At 33.7% G+C, this 21,018-nt stretch overlaps 3 protein-coding genes and 1 long non-coding RNA gene across 8 annotated transcripts; 1 reads left to right on the top strand and 3 right to left on the bottom strand.

Annotated features, from left to right (window-relative positions):
• The first annotated feature begins 247 nt into the window (after nt 1-247).
• On the top strand, nt 248-4,093 carry LOC105790145 (uncharacterized). Of its 2 annotated transcripts, none has more exons than XM_052633572.1 (8): nt 248-418; nt 515-655; nt 757-905; nt 993-1,073; nt 3,118-3,229; nt 3,320-3,389; nt 3,571-3,633; nt 3,744-4,093. In XM_052633572.1, exons 3-8 carry the CDS (start codon nt 863-865, stop codon nt 3,798-3,800), a joined length of 426 nt encoding a protein of 141 aa, XP_052489532.1. In that variant the 5' UTR covers nt 248-418; nt 515-655; nt 757-862; the 3' UTR covers nt 3,801-4,093. The 2 variants fall into 2 exon arrangements, with proteins under 2 accessions (XP_052489532.1, XP_052489533.1); XM_052633573.1 differs by having other exon boundaries at nt 504-655.
• Nucleotides 4,094-4,881: 788 nt separating this feature from the next.
• LOC105790151 (heterogeneous nuclear ribonucleoprotein 1) lies at nt 4,882-8,106 on the bottom strand. 3 transcript variants are annotated; one of them, XM_012617612.2, is made up of 5 exons: nt 8,034-8,075; nt 7,492-7,597; nt 7,061-7,290; nt 5,624-6,824; nt 4,882-5,352 (listed from the first exon to the last, which is right to left on the bottom strand). In XM_012617612.2, the coding sequence occupies exons 3-5, from the start codon at nt 7,277-7,279 to the stop codon at nt 5,339-5,341; spliced, it is 1,434 nt and encodes a 477-aa protein (XP_012473066.1). In that variant the 5' UTR covers nt 7,280-7,290; nt 7,492-7,597; nt 8,034-8,075; the 3' UTR covers nt 4,882-5,338. The 3 variants fall into 3 exon arrangements, with proteins under 3 accessions (XP_012473066.1, XP_052489531.1, XP_012473057.1); XM_052633571.1 differs by lacking the exon at nt 7,492-7,597 and having other exon boundaries at nt 8,034-8,106; XM_012617603.2 differs by lacking the exon at nt 8,034-8,075 and having other exon boundaries at nt 7,492-8,027.
• A 1,786-nt stretch (nt 8,107-9,892) lies between these two features.
• LOC128042326 (uncharacterized) lies at nt 9,893-10,607 on the bottom strand. The gene is made up of 2 exons (XR_008197542.1): nt 10,202-10,607; nt 9,893-10,112 (listed from the first exon to the last, which is right to left on the bottom strand). It is a non-coding gene; the product is annotated as an uncharacterized LOC128042326 (long non-coding RNA).
• Nucleotides 10,608-11,636: 1,029 nt separating this feature from the next.
• LOC105790168 (GBF-interacting protein 1-like) lies at nt 11,637-20,427 on the bottom strand. Of its 2 annotated transcripts, none has more exons than XM_012617643.2 (11): nt 19,916-20,427; nt 18,701-18,744; nt 18,201-18,303; nt 17,649-17,778; nt 17,115-17,521; nt 16,843-17,025; nt 15,663-16,053; nt 15,181-15,454; nt 14,747-14,896; nt 13,533-14,033; nt 11,637-12,540 (listed from the first exon to the last, which is right to left on the bottom strand). In XM_012617643.2, the coding sequence occupies exons 1-11, from the start codon at nt 20,079-20,081 to the stop codon at nt 12,247-12,249; spliced, it is 2,643 nt and encodes an 880-aa protein (XP_012473097.1). In that variant the 5' UTR covers nt 20,082-20,427; the 3' UTR covers nt 11,637-12,246. The 2 variants fall into 2 exon arrangements, with proteins under 2 accessions (XP_012473097.1, XP_012473080.1); XM_012617626.2 differs by having other exon boundaries at nt 14,747-14,905; nt 19,916-20,426.
• Nucleotides 20,428-21,018: the final 591 nt, after the last annotated feature.

The raw sequence follows: 21,018 nt of genomic DNA, 5'->3' as shown, positions 1-21,018 counted from the left end.
TATTTATGGGTTGGGGAGAGGCTATGGGTAATGCTAGACATTATGTTAAAAAGAGCAGGTATAAACAGAACCTATAATGAGATTATTTTTAAAAAAATTCAATTTCAAAATTGGGAGGAAATAAAAAGGTGTTTTTACATGTAGAGATAAAAAAATTTGTTTGTTTATTATTGCTGGGCTAAATCTATGCCCAAACAAATAAAGCCCCGGTGAGACCCAATCGACCTACTCAAGCCTTTAAAATTTTGAATAAAAAAAGGGGGGAAAAGACGAACCCTAAAATTTAAAAAAGGCTATTGCCTCCTTTGAAGCTCTTCTTCCAATTTTGGTGCTGCCAATCTGAAAGGCAAGGCTGAAGGTGCTGTGTTTCTCTTATTGCTGCTGCTGTCTCATACCATTCGCTATCGATTTGCTTCAGGTTCTTTTAATTCATTTGCAATTTTAGGGTACAAAATTTGAGAGAGAATGAGGATGATAGTTTACTTTTGAAATCATTTAATTAGTAATTGTACAGAGCTTGAGAGAGAATGAAGATGATGGTTTAATTCGTTTAATTACCCAATCGACAAAAGGGTCGGTGTACAATTTTCCACATGCCTCGTTACAAAGATGATCCGCCCGCGGTTCGCGTCTATACAGTCTGTGACGATTCCAGGTATCCTTTCCTTGTTCACTTACCAATTGTTTCCTAGTTGAAGAATTCAACTTCTTTTTTATTTTACCAATAATCATCAAAAAGCCCTGAAATTGAAACAGTTGAAGTTGAAAACTATCTTGCCACAAACACAAATTTATCCCCGAAAAGGAAATATTGTTCACGGATATTTGATTGTGAGAAACGTTCCCGCGTTGGGATGTGGCGATGATTTGCCGAAACTCTTTGCTAATTACGGAGATGTTGAAGAGTAAGTTCTCTCATTTCCTTTCCATTTTTCATTATTTTAAGAAAACTTTTGATGATGCTAATGCACCCATTCTGTTTTGCCTTTCAGATGTAAACCAATGGATGCAGAAGACTGTGAGCAATTTACTGATGTTTATTGGATCGAATTTCAACTCATTAGCAATGCCAGGTTCCTTTTCTAACATTTTCTATCAATAACTATCACACTGTTACATGTACTTAAGTCAATAATATACCTCTGTTGGAAAGCTAATTTGAATAGGCAACCATACAAATTGGTGAAAACTGAGTATATATTTTGTTAACCATTTACCCCATTAGGTTTGCGAAGAGAAAAGCATGTTTTCAGATTGACAGAAAAAAGCTTCCAGCTTTCTGCCCCCAATATCTTTTTTTTATGCCACCTCTTGTGAAAATAAAACTTACAAAACAAGGTCTTTATATAGATCCTAAGTCTCATTTCTCTTCTTTTCTTAAGCAATGTGGGATATGGGTCTATATAGACTCATAATCCATTTGCAATTTGTTCCTAGACATTGTGGGATTGTTTACTCTTTTAACTAACAATATAAAATTAAGTGCTACACTTAATTCTTACAAATTGAAGACAACCTTGTACAACATTAAACTCTAACAAAATATATTTTGTTATCTTTAAATGCTATATTTTTGTTTGACATTGTTCAGATTATAATTTGAGGAGGTTGGTCATTGGACAACTAATTATTATCTTTAAATTATTTTTGAGGTAATTCGGTAAATAATTCATGTTATTTATTTTATAACTTTTTATTTTCTTTCATTTTTTATCATGAAAATTTTATACATTCGTACCTTATTTGTGTTATTTTTCGTTTTATAATCATGTATTAATTTATATTTAAAAATATTATTTACACTTGCAAATTTTTATTTTTTTACAATAAGAAAAAAATAAAAATATTCTCATAATTTTTTTGTAAATATGTAAATTTATTTAAGTAATTTTCTTGATTGATTTAGTCTCAACTCGACACTAAATTTACATTATTCTTTTATTTTATTTCTTATAGGAAGAGAGTAGAGCTATTTCATGTTTGAATCTAAAATTATGTGTTAATAAAAGATTAAATAATAATACAATAATATCTATAATTATTGACAAAATAATATCTATATTTAACATATTCAAAAATAAAACTAAAATATGTATCACTATATTATCTCTATTAATTTTTACACTTTAATAACTATATATAAAATATTGTGTGTAAGTTTGTCTTTCTTTTCTTATTGGACTTCTCTTACAATGATAATATTTGTATAAGAGTTTATAATGTTTTATTTTGTTAGAGTTTAATGTTGTACAAAGTTTTGTCTTTAATTTTTAAAAATTAAGTGTAGCATTTAATCTTATGTTGTTAGTTAAAAGAGTAAGCAATCTCACATTGTCTAGGAACAAATTGCAAATGGTGGATTATGAGTCTATATAGATCCATATCTCACATTGCTTAAGAAAGGGAAATGAGACTTGGGGTCTATATAAAAACCTGTTTTGTAAGTTTTATTTTCACAAGCGGTGGCACCAAAAAAATTAAAAAAAGATATTAGGGCAGAAAGCACTTCCATCTGGAAGCGTTTTTCTGTCAATACGCTGAAAACACTTGAAGTGTTTTTGTTATTTCGGCCTAATCCCATAATTCTTAAAAAATACAGCCTAATCCAGTAATTATTTTTTTTAAAATGGCATTTTTGGGAAATTTACTCCCAAGGATAAGTCAGAAGGAAATAAAACCTTGCAAGATTGAATTGTGTGCTTATATATTACTCTAAAACTTAGCTTTTTGAAAAAAACAATTCCATGTTTCAAATAGGAACTGCTTTCTAGTTGTGATTATAGATTCTGATGCATGGGTAAAAGTATTATGGATGCTCCTGTACTAGAAGTGGGATTGCATTTTGGCCACTGTACTTAAAAAATGGACAAGTTAGTCTGTACATTAGAGCAAATTGGTCTTTTTATTGAAATTTTTACCCATTTATACTGTTAAAAATTAGTTCCTGTACTTCAGTAGGAGTTACACTCGACATGCCACATGTCAATGTTTGGTTATTTTGTCAGCCATGCTAGTTTTTAGCCGTACAAAGATCTAAAGGGAAAAATGTAATCTGACTTCTAGTACAATGGCTTTCATGGTACTTTTACCCTCATGCATGTTATGTTGTGATATCAGCTCAAAGATCTAAAGGGCATCCAGTTCATCACATGCTCTCTTCCAAGGAGGCAGCTCAATTGCTTTCTGCTTCATTTCAGCATATTCCTGATCAGAAAAATTATCATCCGAGGTAGTACACTGTTCAAATTCATGTTATTGTCATCATTGTTTCCTTTTTGCATTCTTTGTCTAAATAAACTATGGTTTTTCGTCTACATAGGGATGCTGGAGATTCAGAGTTCAAGTCTCACAGTAACAATGCTCAAATAACAAGAGTGTCATCTGACAAGGTGTGGAATACTTTCTCCAGATTTTACTCCTTTAACTTAAACTTCTTTTCTTTCTTCTTCTTCTTTATTACGTATGGAGGAATACATAGAGTTGTACATGGTAAAATAAGAAAATTTATGCATAGTTGCGGAATTTGTGTGATAAATATTTGCTTTATGCTGATATTGGGACTGCTTTCAGGACTGCTTCCCTTCCCAGTCCATGAATCAGACAGTTAAAGCAGTCCGGGACAAACTCAATAAGGTGATAAATCCCTGAACTGCATGATTGCCTTCTTTTGAGAAATATTTTAAGTAGTTATGTTAAAATTCTCTTCTTCTTTTTTACCTATTCTCTACAATTGTTTGTTTTAGATTCAATCAAACACTGAACATTTGCAAGCTGGACTGCACCCAAGAAAAGAAGAGTAGACAATAGAAGAAGAATATGATCAAACCTTACTTTTAGGGGTGGATAGAAAAAGCATGTGTAAATATCTCGTTGGCATTGAAATGTCTACTATTGAGGTTGAAACTTGATTCTATTTCTCTCCTTTTTTATTTTTTTCCGAAGTGTGATGTTTGGCGCGTTGACCTTCAAGGAATTTCTAACTATTTTGAAAAACTTAGCATCTGCTTACTATAAAACCACTTGTATCATTGTGGTTTTAGGGTGAAAACTAAATTATCTTATTATGAAATTAACACTATTGTTTCATCCAAAACTTGTTATAATATTTTTCACCCGTCTGCCTTAATTTAATAATATATAGAATTATTTTGGGATTTTTTTAAATAAGGAAAGAAAGTGACTTTCTTCATCACGGCTTGCTCGACTCAGCGACAACTTCCTATGTTTTAAAATGTACTATTAAACCAACAACTCCAAAAAGCCGGTGATTTAAGTTTGCCACTGACATGTCCCTCGCAAAAATTTCTAACGTACCAAAACAAATGTAATTATTGACCATTAAAATATGATTTAATTTCATTAAATATGAAAAAAAATGAATATCACAGATGAAATGTGAAACATGTTGAGAACCATTTGTAGCTTAGAGACTCATATTGAGATATGCTTGGACAGGAATATAATGAAGCACCAACTCGGGTCCGGTATTCAGACCAATTGATCGAACAAGTTCCAGCAAGGTACTAGAGGGGATCACCCCAAAAACATGAAAAAGTCAGCACTCGTGTGCGGCTAGCAAGCCCCGGAATGCATGGATGATGGATCAAACAAAAACAAGGAATGCAAGCTCACAAGTCACAACATAATAAGAGTGAGTTGAAGCACCTGGTTCTAAATTAATGGATGCAACTTCAAATGATGGATTTAATATCATATGCAAGTGATATAAGAACAAGCTCAAGCAATGAAAATGCAATGCAATGCAATGACTTACGTATATTGCAAGGAAAAAAAGGGTATTAGATCAAAAAACGATTCCGATCATCCATTTCGGCATTTAACAAGGAAAGTTCCAATGGAGGAAGAATCAACATATTCAGATCAGAGAAGGCTTATATATGTATTCCTTTTATTGTTTCATACTAGTAAATCAACAGGTACAATCTGGCTGAAAGACAAACCGGAATAAACGGAAGAAAATGGGACAAAACACGAAGCATACCCGACAACAACTCACAACTTTGCCAGAGCCATTACAGAATAAAATCTATATCCTTAATGTATGATACACTTACAACTATATCCCGAGATCTAAGTTTATGTCTCACTCAAATACCGCCCTAGAAAGGTATCTCAAGACTCGAGCCTTAAGCCCTTACCGCAAAATCCCTTGTCATCATCGCTAATTCTAAATTTAATTCTCCAAAAGGGGTACTGCGGTTAGCTCTAGATAACCAACTTCCATGAAAGCGTATTAAGACGGGAGATATGCAGAGCAGATCACCTGCTTCGCAAGATTGTCTTTACTTGCCGTATTGTGATAACCCGAAATAATTTTCTAGGTAGCAATTCCTGGACCAAGAGAAAACTTGATTTGGTAAGTAATTCAATTGAAACATAACTTATAAAATGCCGGTAAATGAATGAATCATTTGGTTGTTATGTTCCGGATTGTCTATCAACCGGAAAGATCATATAAATAGAGGAATTTGTTGCCAAATTTAAGACTTATTCCTATCGAAACTTAGCTACAAGATCCCTCGTATGAAAGGTTTTAAGGTTCTTTATTTGCTCAAGCTGAAAACTATAGAAAGATCTTAGGATGCATGTAAAAAAGTCTTACCGCTATTTGCTTGTCTTCTATTAACACTATAACCACCAATATAACCAGGAGAACTTTTACGCAGAACACCAGAAGTGGCACTATCGAGTCCATACCCAAAGGAACCAGAACCATCTCGCTCGGACATTGATGATCCCCTAGTGGCATCCCCGTAAACCGAAGCACCGTTGTAAAGATCTGCAAAGGCTCCATCGTAACCACCATTTGATGCAGCATATGCTGATGTTGGTGTCAAATTGGTCCCACTGTTTCTTCCATACCCTGTTGCCCCCAACCCAAAGCTGTTATCGCCGCTTCCATAGCCAAATTCCACACTATTTCTAGAAACATTATTCCCCTCACCTTGACTGGAAATTGCGGAAGAACCCCAATTAATTCCACCGTTTCCAAAGGCATTTCCTCCAATAGTACCACTTCCAGATCCAACATACAGACTGGAACTAGAAGCATTTGTGTTATAATCAAGTCCCCCATTTCCCCAAAGGGTCCGGGTCACTGAGCTGAAAAAGGAAGTATTACCTCCACTATTTCCATCATACCCGATAGGACTACCAAATCTATTTGTATTACCAACATAGTACGGGCTCAATCCTCGTCTATAGCTCATATTACTACTAAAACCTGCACTATTGCCAAAACTCGGGTTTAACTTAGGCTCAATGTTCATGCCCATTGCATAACCAGAACCAAAAGGAGGAACCCTGTTTCGGCTATTAGTAACTGGACTGAATCTCGCATCTACCCTAAGTCCATAGCCTCCGACATTGCTTGGACTATATCCCTGAGTGTAGCCATTAAGAAAGTTGTTGACCCTATTCAGATCATAGTTATATCCAGAAACGGGACTATGACTAGGACTAGGTGATAACTCTTTGGGAACTGCTCGCTTAACCTCGACCATTTTACCATTCAGTTCATGGAAATTTTTTAGCAACACCTTGTCCACCGCCTCTTCTGAATCATAAGTGATGAACCCGAAACCCCTAGGCCTGTGTGTGTTTTGATCATACATCACTACAACATCTGTGATATTCCCGAATTGATCAAAATACTTCTTGAAATCACTCTCCGTAACTGTAGATGCTAAACCTCCTACGAAAATCTTTCTTGTGTTGCCTGGACCAGGTGAACCATGGATGCTACTAGTGCTTCTACTCATAACGTTCTGGTCATCCCTAGGAACCGCCTTTTTTGCTTCAACCTGAACATAAGTAACTCGATGATGAAAACAAAACTTAAACATTGCAAACTCTTTTAACTCAATGTAACTAACAAACTAACAAAACTACTCTAGCTGACATCATTGCAAAGTAGGTTCATAACTACAATAAGGTATTTTCGTTTTCTCATATTGCTTCAATAATCCAATAGCATTAATTCATAGTAGATTGCACAACAATGATATACAAATGGTGTGTTTATAGATCAACAACTCACCATCCTGCCATCAATGCTGTGTTTCTCCTTGATTACTCTCTCGGCAACGATGGGGTCAGCGAAAACAACGAAACCGAAACCACGAGCACGCCCAGTGGTCCGATCCTTCATGATCACTGCCTCTATTACTTCACCAAAAGTATTGAAATACTCCTTGAGATGCCCTTCATTGGTGTCCCAAGATATCCCACCAATAAATAGCTTTCCATTCTCAAACATCTTTTTTTTTCCTACATTGCATAAAAAAAAAAAAAGTTCCATTAACACAACGTCCAAACTAAGCAAATTCATTATAGGATCCAGTGCAAGACATTAAAATAAAAATAAAAAACCAATACCAAAAATATTCTCTTTTTTTTGTGAATCAAATTAATAATAACACATCAAATGTATGCATTTAATTGGCTATATATAGTAATCCAATTCAGTACCTTTATTTTATACAAAAATGATTTTTTTCTCTCTGATTCAAAATTTGGAAACAAACAGATCTTTCCACGATCAATCAACCGAACAAAACCCAGAATTTAACTTCACCTGGAATTCAGAAATGTAAACGAAAAGAATCCCAAAAAACCAAATAATAATAATAATAAGCTACCCAGATAGATGATCAATCGATACAGCTTTAAAATTTTTCTGGGAAAAATCCAGATTCAGCAATGACCCAATAATCAAAAGAAAACCCAAGTGCCAAATCTGGCCAAAAAAAAAAAAAGCTAAGATCTGAGAGGAGGCACAATAAGAAAAAGAAAAGAGGAGGTTAATTTCATCCTCCTCTTCTAATTTGCCTTCCCTCTTTCAAATGATATTTTTCCCTTTATTCTTTCAACTGTACCCTTTTTCTTATAAAAAGTTTCAATCTTTCTCTTTTTTTTTCCCTTTTTTATACCCAAAATTGCAAATTCAGTTACAGATATTTATACAAATTTGTAGTGAACAAGCTTTTATTTAGAGAAAAGATGGAACATACGGAGATATTGTAGAGAAAGAAATTAAGACAAGCCTGATTTTGTTTCTTTGAATTTGTCTTTAAAATGAAAAGGTTGCTTTTAAAAAAAATAGGTAAAAGTAAGAGCTATAATTAGTTTATAAAGTCATTCTATTAGAATGTAAATTGTATTTTAATTTATCAATTTAAAAATAAATTAATTAATTTTGTATATTAGATTAGAAAGTAAATTAGTTTTTTGTTCAAAATTTATCTATTTGTACTATTAAAAATTGACATGATTAACGAAATAACTAGACAATGATATGTGACGTGTCATGTGTACCTCATGCTGAAGTACAAGTATCATTTTTTAATAGTACAAATGAATAAAATTTTCAACAAAAAGATAAACTTGCACTTTGACCTAATGTACAAGAACTAATTTGTCCAATTTTTTTATAGGGGTAAAATGCAATCTAACTTCTAGTACAATGACCTCCATAGTATTTTTACTAATTTGATTCTTGTGAATAAAAGAATTACCGAGAGAATTAGCCCTTTTCTTATCTTATTTTTACTAATTTTAGTGTACATGTTTAATGCTTGTAACTCTAATGTTATTTTTAAGGTTCAAACATGCATTTTCTCTTTAAAGAATGTAATTTATCTCGTCATTGCACTTAACACTTGTTAGTGAGAGAAATTAACTCTTAAAATAAAGTTTGACTTGACTCTATTTTAAATTTGGTTGGGGCCAAAAGTATAGGCAAAAATTTTTGTTAAAGGGTTGAAATAAAATTAAAATTCTTAAGAGGCAAATATATAAATAATTTAAAATATACCATAAGTCTTTGTACTCTTAGTAAATTTAGAATTTAATTCCTCTACTTTTTAGATTTTAAAATTCAAATTTAACTATTAATCTTATTAAAATTATTTTGTTAAATTTAGGTTCATTACAACGTCATTTGTTCGATTACATTGCTATCAAATAAGTTTTTTTAATTTTAAAATGTCACATCAATAAATTTAACAAAAAAATGACATTAACAATTGGAGTTGAATTTTGAAATTTGGAAAGTAGATGTACTAAATTCTGAAAATAAAAATATAAAAACTAAATTCTAAATTAATGAAAACTATAAGGACCTCTAGCATATTTTAACCTAAATTTTATATTAAAAGAATCTAGATTGAAATGTAATTTTAACATATCATTTTTAGAGTTTTTAAAATGTATCAAATTATAATAACAAATACATGTTCAAAGCACAAATGAACTAAAACTCGAAATAATTCAAATTAAAACCGACTCACACATGACAACTACATATGATGTGACTTGAACATAGATCACAAAAAACCAAAACCTCAAACAATACAATGCCTCTTTCGCAATGTTTATTTATTTATTTATTGTTATTTTATATTACGTATTGTTACAATGATTTTATTGTATTGCATTGGGTAAAAGAACTTTCTAGATCCTCTTTAATTTTGATATTGAATAAATTGATCCTCTAAAAAATTAGAGCAATTAGCAAATAAGAATAATTAATCTCGGCATTAATGGTTTTAGTCAAATTTACATAAATTTGATTGATATAATAACAAATTTAGCTCTCATAATTTACACACTCTATCAAAGTGGTCATGATTTAACAAATTTAGTCCACAAATATTTTTGTAAATTTGTAAATATTGAGGCTAAATTTGTTAATTTTTTTTTAAAATTAAGACAAAATTAACAAAAATATGTAAATATTGAGGAGAAATTTGTTATTAATAAAATAGATTAATAGTGTGATTAATTGTCGGAGCGTTATTACCTATGGCATTGCACGCATGAATATCATGCCGTTTTCAATTGGTTTAATCATCCTCACTGCAAACAATAATTTTAATTGCCAATTTATGATCAATTAATTCCATAAGAAAATTCAATTGGTTCGTATAATGATTCGTACAAGAATTTATGATCTCCCTTATATTCGAAAATAAAATCGCAACATATATATATTTTTTCAATTAAAGCTAAGAAAGATGAACATCTCTGAATCTCCTGAATTCAATTGCTTGTGGATCAAGGAATAAACACATATCTGCAATTTTTATAACCTGCAAGGTGAATCATAAGAAAAGGGGTTATTAGCTATTACCAAAAATTAAACATATTAATTAAGCTCACTGGGATCAAGTTCAGTAACCATGGCAGCTCCTCTGAAATTGCAAGAACCACCTTTGTGCTTGAATTTTTGGTAGTAATCATTGAATGCATAAGAAGCATGGTTTTAGGGAAATAACAAGGCTGGTTCATTTGGATCTTACTGCAATCAGCACCACCACCACCACAAGCCCAAGCCATGTCTGCCTTCAACTCATAATCTGCTGTATGTTCACCAGCTGATCACATAACAACATGCACACACAAATTCAACACCATACATATATACATACATACAAATGGTGCCTGGTTTTTGAGGAATCATTGACACTGGTAGCAGAAGAAGCAATATCCTTATGGCCAAGAGTGAGATTATTTTTGGGCTTTTAGAAATGGTTTACCCAATGAAATATCTCAAGACCCACAAGCAGTAAATTTCCCTTATATACTGAAAAATAATTCTGAAGTCACAACCATAAATTTCGGAAGGCAACCGTGAATTGCAAAAAGAATATAAAAGACAAACTTAAAGTCCTTTTTCAGGGTTTCGTCCCTTTGCAAGAATAGAAGATAAGGTAGTAGGAGCCATGTGATTATGCGAAGTACATGGATGTATGGCCTTTTCATGATGGTGGCCATAGTTTTTCAACTTTTTTATTCGATAACAGAAATGTTAACCACTGCTCATTGTTTCTGATTAAAGTAACATTTAATAAATATTTTTTGGGTAAATTGCATCATTAGTCACTAAATTATGGATAAATTTTTGTTTTGGTCATTTAACTAAAAAGTTACAATTTGATCACTGAACTCCTTGAAACTTTTCATTGAAGTCACTAAACTATTTAAAAGTTTTTATTTAAATCACTAGGTTGTTAAGTTTTTTTTTTAAAGTTTCACCAACAAGCTCCAAGCAACAATTTGTCGATCAATACGGTGAATCAATAACCATCGATGAGTAGAAAAATATACCTCAATTCAAGTCGATCTGACTATCAATTTTAGAAACTGGAGAAAAAGATTATTTGCAGTCTGATTCGCAAATTCTTGACGTCCAAAGCTGTTTCATAAAATAAAAAAAAAACTAAATTGTAAAATAGATGAAAAATAAAGCTTTCAAATGATACAAACAATGTGAACAGAGAAAATCATATCAAATTGATTTTTAACAATCCAGTTATTTAAATTATAACTTTTGAATAATTCAATGATCAAATTATAACTTTTTTAGTTAGGTTACCAAAACGAAATTTGCCCCATTGAATACCAATAATGTAATTTACTCATATTTTTATTAATTTATTAGCATTACTTAAATAATAATTAGATAACCCAAACCCATACTTATGAGTACTAAATAAATTTAACATTGAATATTAACTTAAAAGCCTTAAATTATATAGATTTTTCATTTTCTTTAAAAGACATGGGCACGAGAATATGATACTTCAAATACAAGCACAGCTCAAGTGAAACAGTTGGAAAAATGTCGGCATGTGCTTTATACCAAATACAACAGTTCCTTACATCCTTAATATGGAAATTCTCTTTACAATTAAAAAGAAAAAAAAAACTATTAATAATTGTTCATCAACCCTTAAAACTTACCTTTCCAAAAAACCCTAAACCTCAAAATAAAAGGGAAAAAAGGGAATGAAACAGATTCTCACCACTCAATAAAATTCTTGTTCAAAAACTTGAAAACATAAAAAATGGGGGTACGGGGGAGGTGCATAAGCTTCAGGGTAAGGAAAAAGAAAAATGGTAAAGGACCATATTGCAAGAGAGACCTGCACATCCTTATCTTCACTAACATTTAATGGTCAATAACAGGTACAAGAAAACTGGATCATTTATGCTTCTCATCAACACCTAGCAAAACAGAAGATACTACTACTGACAAGTTTTTGGTTTTTCTGATGACCTCGAACGATTTACACTCAGTTAACTCTGGCCAATGATGTATCTTCTTGATGTCCTCCATTCAAACCTATTGGAGTTTCCCAAAAATACCCCAAGATTGGACATTGAATGTCTTGGTTGGTTGGTTTTACAAAAAAAGAGATGTTTTGTTCCTTTTTTTTTTTTTCAATAGTTACTGGGCCAGTTCATCTGTGCATGTTGAGGCTGCCGATAAACACCAGCAGCAGATCCCCCCATGTTAACAGCTCCGGCCATAGTTTGAGCTTGTTGTAGAAGAGGATGAACGGCTGCCGCTGTTGCTGCTTGTGGATGATATATACCAGCAAAGGAGCCAGGAACAACCTGCGTTGGAGCAAAAGTTACATTCTGACCTTGAGGGGCAAGGTTATAGAATGAACTGGCTGGTAGGCTGGATATGTCTCGCCCGGGGGGAGCAATCCATACAGCCGAACCTTCACTCTGCAAGGAAGTAATAGGTTAAACAATCATCTTAGAAGGGAAAGATTGTTTGAGAAAAAGAAAAAAGAAAAAAAAGACACATGAAAGTATTCAAGAATGTTAAATGTCCAATAACATTTTCTATCTGAAACCTATGTTTTATTCAAAGTACCATGGAGGCCTTTGTACAAAAAATGGGCAAATTTGTCCTTGTACAGTAAATCAAAGCGTGAACTGGTCCTTTCTAATAAAAATTTCATCCATTTCTATTAAAAAAAGAGACATATGAAAGTATTCAAGAATGTTAAATGTCCAATAACATTTTCAATCTGAAACCTATGATTTATTTAGTAAAAGTACAATAGAGGCCTTTGTACAAAAAATGGGCAAATTTGTCCTTGTACAGTAATCAAAGAGTGAACTAGTCTTTTCTATTAAAAATTTCATCCATGTCTACAGTTAAAAACTGACATAACTGAAAAAATAACCAAACAGCCTCATGCTGACGTAAAGAGACCAGTTTTTAAGAGCAAAAATGAATGGAATTTTTAACAGAATGACCAATTTACTCTTTGATCTAATGCATAGGGACTAATTTGCGCATTTTTTGAGTAGAGGTAAAATGTAATCCAACATTTACTGGTAGCAAAAGAACTAGCGGCCTCTAAAAGATTCTCACACTAAAATAAAGGTCATCCTCTTGTCTGCTGTGATAAACACTTTTCAACGGTATGCACTAGTTTGCAATAAATACCACAAGGCAAGATCAACGCTACTATTCTTACATTCTCATCTTATTCTCCAAATTTATCCCACTCTTACATTGCTAACTTATGTTTGCAAATTTAGTCCATATTAGGAAAAGAAAACTAGAAGAAATGGGGACATGAACCTACAAAATCATCGATCCATACATTGTCATCTTATGTCACAAATACCTCTTTTAAGAAATGTAATAAATAAGTAAATAAATAAATCACAGCAAGAGGTAGAAATGGGAATAAGTTGTCAACCTGCTGCCCAGTGACGTAGACATTGCTTTCCTTGAACTGAGCACCACCGAGATCCTCATTCGTGGTTGAGTTCCCAGTTGCCACAGCAGAACTTGGATTATAACCAGCTGGGGAGGAGCCATATGGTCCATAACCACTTGGCATTCCAATATGAATAGAACTTGGTGTATTACTTCCAGGTTTAAATTGAGGAAGAGAATATTTAACTCCTGTAGTAGGTGCCGCTGGTACAGAAGGATAAACAGTACCAGCTTGAGGTTGTTGAGGAAACACCCCATTGTTTATAAATTGGTGGATCGCAGGAGAAGGAACATAAAAAGGAGAGTAAAAGGGGGCATATTGAATGTAGTTTGGAGGATAATGTGGTAAATGCACCCCAGCTGCTGAGCGGTAGACAGGGACTGGTTGCTGAGTCACAGCCAAAGAACTTTGCATCATCCCAGCAGCTTGAGTCACTACAGGAGATGAGCTTGTTGTGGTCAGTACCAATGAGTTTCCACCCTGCCAAAAGATGCAAATCAGCTCCAATTTCCAACAGTTATAAACAAGTTAGGGAAAAAAAGAAAAAACCTTAAAAAGAATCATTGTTAAGAAATGGTTAGTTAGCAATCTTCTAGTTCGTGCAGTTAATGGAAAGTAGCACAGATTTCTATGTGCCAGGAACCAGAATTTATTATGATTTATGAAAAATAAACAGTACAACCCTGTGTATTAGATATATTTAATTACCATATATAACTTCACATCTAGTGCTTAGAAATATACTGCACTACTCTTGTATAAAAATCAACAATAAGGAAAAAATCAACTTTTAATAAGGATCTAGTTTTAAGTAGACTTTTGCCAAACAAGCCTAATTTTCCCCACAGAATCGATGTTTGTTCAATTGTTCATCCTTTTTACCTAGTGTTTTTCCCCAAATTATTTGCCTAAAGAGTAATCCTATCAATTAACCATTTGAAGTTCAAGAAGTATTCCAGGACCCAATTGGAAGCAGGCAAATGTCCAAAGCAAAGAAAATGTGTCATTGACAATGTTACCAGAACACTACAAAGAACAGAACTTCAGTATATAATATAATATGATATAATTTGCATACCTCAAACTGGTTTGTAATTAGAGAAGGAAAAGCAATATGATCATTCAACAGATAATAGATATCATAACATAATTCAAGTAGATATGCAAGGTGCTTAATCTTAATCTCTGCAAACCTCTTGAGACTGAGAAGTCTGTGGAGGAAGAACTGAAACGTTCCCATTGTACTTTGCAGCAACTCCAGAAGAAGCAAAGGGAGAAACGCGACCATCATTGTCAACACATGAACGGTAGAATTGGGCATAATAAGTTGCTGGGTCAAATGGCTGAGGAACCTAAAGATTGAAGCAATTAATAACAGAAATAATCGGAGCCAACAATCAGCACAGCTGCAATTGACTTTATTGAAACAATACTTCAGATTATAGCAATCGGCATAATGACCAAAATCAAATGAAAACTGAGAATATAACATAAATTAGTTACCAATATAAAATTTTCTACTTTCTACATAAAACCCATGCTAAAGAATTTTAAGTTAGAGAATAAGATATAGAAACCAACACAGCAACATGTAATAAAGAAAAGAATGGTGGAAGTGGATTCTCACGACAAAACTTGAAAGGCGAGAAACTTCACGTGCTTGAGATTCGGCATTTCCAAATGAAGCTAACATAGGCGGTATAACTCCAAAACTGTAATTAGGAGATGTTACAGCAGAGTGCTGGTTGCCTCCAGAGAGCAATGTATTCTCCTGTTTGTTTTCATCAGACTCTGGAATGGAACTAGCGATATCACCAGACAAATTTTCAGGTGCATGAGCAGGTGATTGTGGACGATCGGCGTAATCTCCTTCCTCAGCAGTTGCCAATGCATTTTGATTACTGGAATCATTAACATAACAAGAAAATAACATGAGCCAAACATACAAAAGAGACCAAATGGTAGCAAGGTTATGATCCCTACAAAGGCTAGACTTGCTTTTTCTCTGTGTGTATGTGTGTGTGTGTGTGGTGTGGGGGAGGGGAGGGGGGGTCAACATTGCTAAGAAGAGACGTCAAAAGTTAAATCCATTGGAAACACTTAACAAACCTTGAACCGTGTTCCTCTGCAGTTTCATCAGCATCTTGAGAAGCCTCAGACAAAGGTGTAGAACTCTTATCACTCTCCTGACCGCCAACATAGTTCAATGCTACTCCAAAACTAGCATCAAAACTTCCAAAACTCAGCTTGGTTCTTTCAGATTCCGGGACATGGATATGGTTGGGAATTATTACATGTTGACGTTGTGGGAGATGTAATTCCTCCAACTTCATCTGCAATTTTGAAGTTGCTACTTCTGAGTCAAGAACACTTGAAACAGGCAGCGACCGAGCATTGATTTCAAGTGAAACAGTAGGAACTTCAGATGCAGTAGCTACTCCAGAACCTAGCCCAACATTACAGCTGACTGGCTTAGGTTTCCACTCCTTGTTAGAACCCACTGTTGATGACATACTGAAAATTAATACTTGATCGCATATCTTTAGCAACCCTTTCAACTATTTTTAGATAAGAACATAAAGAGGTCCAAAGATTTGTAAGTATCAGCCAAAATATGTTCCACCAAACATTTTCATTGTAAATCACCCAACCATTGGTGAATAATATGAGAATAAAAAACCCAGCAAACTTGAGTTACAAGGTACAGTATCTTAACCATTTTATCCCTTCTCACAAATAAATTGTTATTTAAGGTACTACTTTTGATTACATAGAACTCATCACCTATCCTACCAAGTTCTAGTGATGCTTTTCATTCAAAATTTATAATTAACATACTACTGAATTTAGTCTTGCTCAAAGGAAAAAGTATATATTAAAGATACCCATTTACCAAAGATAGTTAAGCATTCCAATTATGATAAGGGGCAAAATAATGAGTCTGAACATTTTTTCAAGCAAATGTGTCTTCAAGTAAATTTTCCTACAATAAATGAAGTTACATAAATGCCATATCCAAAAACCAATAATGCTCGATACTGAGGCTAGATCTAGAAAACATAAGCATCTACGTAGAACCTAGATAAAACACATTAGTACATCAGTAGCTTCTCCCTCTTTCTCTGCATATAGGGAGGAAGGGTTATAGCACCAAATCCACAATATTTCTCCAGTTTTATGCAATAAGTTGCATAAAACAAACAGAAACACATCTCAAGCTAAGTCAACTATGACCAATACATAAAAAAGTGATAAAAAACAGCATTGATCAACAGGAAACTCCAATTACCTTTCTGAGGACCAATTATTTGTTGTGAGCGGCTGCTATAATTGGATGAAGGCCGACTTGCCGAGGAACCATGGGTCACTGTAGATGAAGGATGAGCAGACTCACCTGGCGGATTTTTCACTACTCCAGAGGATTTGTTTGGCATCTTTCCTTGCAGGAAAGAGCTATTAATCTCAGCGGCTTCTATAAGTAGGAGAAAAAAAAATCAATCAGATTGATGTCTACAAAGAATAAAAGTTATCTAAAACTAATTACGGTTTCAAAGTTCTGACCAGAAGCTAATTTGTTTTCAGTAGGAATAACTGCATTTGGTTCTGTAGAAGCTCGGTTGCTTTCAAGTTTGATTGTGTCCAAAGGGTTGAGGAGCAGAGAATCAGTGGATGGAACTAGTACAGGGTCTGAAGATGAGAAGCAGATTGCTGATGAAGATGCAGGGGCAGGGGCAGGGGCAGTAGACATGGAGCAGTCACTAGAGCTTGCTGCAGGTTCGCCACTCATGTCCCCACTTCCAAATGCAATACGGGGTTTGCTTATTGTGTTAACAGGGGAAGGTGCACTCTCAAACTCACTGCTACCAACAGATGAATTTTCTTGAGGTTGATTGGCAGCTTTTCTTGGAGGAGCAGAAAAGGTTTCAGCCACAACACCGCTAGGACCATTGGCCATGGCAGGTACAGGGCTGCAAAACATAATAATAATAATAAGTAATTCAAACAAATCGTAATAAAGTGAAGCAATATTTTTAATAATAGACACTACTAAAATTGAAAATTAAAAAAAAATAGCAGATATTAAATTGCAGCCACCTGGCAACAAGGGTAGATTCTTTTGTTTTTGACTCCTGCAAGGAAGACAAGGACTGACCACTGCCTTTCTCTGCAACTTGATTCATTCCATTGTCTCTACCAGGACCAGAACTCTTAGAACCACCAGCCTCTGATAAGATAAGCAGGTGGCAATTACAGTAAGCACAATTGCTAACAAGTACGCAACTTATGTACTAAAATATAGCACAAGAGTCATGAAAATCTTATTCATTAGACATCTACATTACAACAAGTACAAAAGAATTGCAATGTTAGTAACAAAAGCAGGTTAACAACCACTACATCAGCACCACAGGGGTTAGTAAAAGAAACAGAATCCAGCACAAAAATCAAAAACATTGCAAGGGTAGGGGCAAAGAAAATATGTTCAAGATAAAACTTGAGAGTGTTCATTGACCTAGCAGTAAAGTAGTCACATGGATGAAACAAACACAAATTTATGAAGCACAACAAACTCATTGTTTCAGAAGCCAGACAGTATTAACCAAACAATAATCTCAAACAGATTTGTGTTCCGAAATTGCTGTTTACCATGTGCTGCATAACGAGGAAAATTCCCCCAGCCACCCCTACTTCCCCTTCCCTGTGAACCAGGTCTCCACCGAGACTCTGCAGACTCTTTGTTGTTCAAAACCTGCAACAACGATAACAAATATCACATTACCACACAGAATAAATATGAGCCTCCTTAGTATCATTTGTAACCCTCTTCAACCTTCCATCCTCATGTTGTCAGCCAACCCCATACACCCCCACCACTTTATACCCAAACTCTCCAGACCGCAGAGCAACCTTAAAAGGATATACAATTGACTCTGGTAAAACAAAAAAATAGGTGCTAGTTATCTATGCCTCCTACCCTCTGTCCTGGTTAAATTTATGCTTTACCTACTCATCATATAATACCATTGCAACTATTGTAAACCGATATCAATAAGAAATTTCAACATAGCCAACACAGAAAAATGTAGAACTTACAGAAACCCAAAATAAATAGTAAACACTTCAAATTTTGCAGTAGAATCACTTACCTCCTTTTTCCTGTCACGCTTTCTTTTGACTTCACGAAAAGGATCTGAAGAACAACATACAAATTTGTCATCTATTTGGAAGAAAAATAAAACAATAGCAATGTTTAGAAAGAATGCACCAATTAAAATTGTCATATATGAGTAACAGGCGGTAAGATATAAACAAGAAAGTATCCATAGGCTAAGAACTATATGCATCTACAGCTGTTTGCTCAAAACCAAGCCGAAACTCGTATGAACTAGGGAAACAATAAGCTTACATCACATAAAAGGCCATAATATGATATCAATGCTCAACTTGATACCAAGCTGAAGTAGTGACCAAAATCTAAATATCAAAAAGTAGGAATAAAACAGACAATAAAAAAAGGGGAAACCCTAAACCAGTAAAACTTCTCAGAGTTAATAATCCATAGCTTTAGCAGATGCATATCACTGTCATTAAACTTCCTCAAAACATTTGATGTGGCATTGAATGCCTGACTAAAAGCTTCACTCAATAGGTATGCCGTTTCAGAGTTCAATAGAAAGCCCATTAGTGTTATAATAGTAAATGCCACAGGTTGTAGCAATGTGCTTAAAAATAAAAATATTTTAAGGAAAACAAGACAATGAAAATATTGATAATGAAAACCTTCTTTTTTTCTAATCTTATAACATAAAGTGATAGCTCTGAGAAAATGCAACAGAATCAAATGGTCTGAATTCATGAAATGAAGGCGGGAAAAATCAAAAACTGAGCTTCAAGGGAATAAAATTTGCGGCAAACGCTATCATTTAATAAGCAATTTAATCAAAACCACATTTGTAGAGCTAAATTTAAAAAAAAAAAAATTGAATAACAACAATTACGTAATTTGCAAAGAAAAATTAAATAAAAAAAAATCAAAGCTTGACATTTGCATATAAAGGAATAAGAAAATTTTGAAAATAGGGAAACAAATATCAAATCAAGATCTAATATAATCTCATGAACAGTGCAAACCCATCAGACCCAAAAAAATAAATAAATACTAAAAAAGAACATACTACAGTCACCAAAATGAAATTAAGATCAAAGACAAACTGAAAAAACATAGATCAAAATAAAACATCAAATACCCATTAAAAATATCAACCCCATTTTAACCAAAAAAAAACCTACCCCATTGAGAATATCCAAAAAAGAAATCGAAAACTTAGCTAAAAAGAAAGTTCAAAGAAAAAAAAAGGTACCCTGAAGGAGGAGCCTCTGAGCGGTTTCATTGGGATCCATAGAACATTCTTTAAGCATTGCATAAATCTCATCTTCACTATGATTACCCGTGATCTCTTTTATGTTTTGGATCGTTTTCCTCACACTGTTTGGGATTGATGAAACCCTAAACCCCCCACCGCTCATCTTCTCAAACAAATCGATTTTCCTCTCTCTCTCTCTCTCTCTCTCTCTCTCTCTCTCTCTTTCTTCTTCTTCTTCTTCCCCACTTTTCCCCTTCAAAAATAAAGCGCTCTCTCCTTTCCAAATTCCCTTTTGTATAATACCACTATATATTTTCTATATGATTATTATAATAGTATTTATTTTGGTGCTATTTTTAGTGTATACAAAGAGGAGAGAAAATGGAGAGAGTTGGAGAGTGAAGGGAACTACTTGAAAACAAAATGCAAAAAATAATAAAAAAAAGTTCAAACCTTTAAAACCCAAAAAAGAAAAATGTTCTTTTTAAATGGATGAAAGGAAAAGGAAGAGGAAGAGGAAAATATAAGTGAGGAACAGTAATGCTAAAATGCAGTGTATATAGCTTTTTTATTTATCAATTTACCTTTTTGGGGGTTACTTTTTAATGTAGGTGAGTTGGATGGCGATGCAAATCAGTAAATTGCCCTTTTTTCTAATTTTTCTTATAGTTTTTCTGAACTATCCAATCATAATTTATAGTCTAATACTTATACAGATAAATTACACCCGAAGTCATTAAAATTATTAGTAAGTTTATATTTTGAACTCAATATCAAAAAGTTATAAAATGGTCATTGGGCTCTTAAAATCGTTGTTGTATGACTTTCTTTATTTGCATCGTCTGCACTAATCGAATGTTCTCCTTCCATTTCTCTTCTACAATTAAATTTTTTTTATAAAATAGTTTTTAACGTCACGAATATGTGAATCAAAATCCAAACGTTTTCTCCTCCGGCACTGATCGTCGGATTGACTTAGATTTAAGGTATGTTCTTCTACTTATCGATGGGTATTAATCCACCGTATTGATCGTCGATTGTTGCTTGGAGCTCGCTAATTGGACTTTTTCTAATAAAAAAAAACTTAACGGCCTAATGAC

This window comes from Gossypium raimondii, chromosome 7, assembly GCF_025698545.1.
Source record: "Gossypium raimondii isolate GPD5lz chromosome 7, ASM2569854v1, whole genome shotgun sequence".
In the NCBI taxonomy this organism is placed as follows: Eukaryota; Viridiplantae; Streptophyta; class Magnoliopsida; order Malvales; family Malvaceae; genus Gossypium; species Gossypium raimondii.
Note: the sequence above shows the minus strand (reverse complement) of the source record. Positions and strands in the feature narration are given on the sequence as shown.

Bases quoted from the DNA above. Each gene is read 5' to 3' on its own strand.
- LOC105790145 (XM_052633572.1), top strand. From the start codon at position 863: ATGATTTGCCGAAACTCTTTGCTAATTACGGAGATGTTGAAGA. The intron at 906-992 runs GTAAGTTCTCTC...TTTGCCTTTCAG, and splicing joins AATTACGGAGATGTTGAAGA to ATGTAAACCAATGGATGCAG. The intron at 3,230-3,319 runs GTAGTACACTGT...TCGTCTACATAG, and splicing joins CAGAAAAATTATCATCCGAG to GGATGCTGGAGATTCAGAGT.
- LOC105790151 (XM_052633571.1), bottom strand. From the start codon at position 7,279: ATGTTTGAGAATGGAAAGCTATTTATTGGTGGGATATCTTGGGACACC. The intron at 6,825-7,060 runs GTGAGTTGTTGA...ACTTATGTTCAG, and splicing joins ACAGCATTGATGGCAGGATG to GTTGAAGCAAAAAAGGCGGT.
- LOC105790168 (XM_012617626.2), bottom strand. From the start codon at position 20,081: ATGAGCGGTGGGGGGTTTAGGGTTTCATCAATCCCAAACAGTGTGAGG. The intron at 17,779-18,200 runs GTAAACAGCAAT...TTATCTTATCAG, and splicing joins TCCTCGTTATGCAGCACATG to AGGCTGGTGGTTCTAAGAGT. The intron at 17,026-17,114 runs GTCAGAACTTTG...TCCTACTTATAG, and splicing joins TGAAAACAAATTAGCTTCTG to AAGCCGCTGAGATTAATAGC.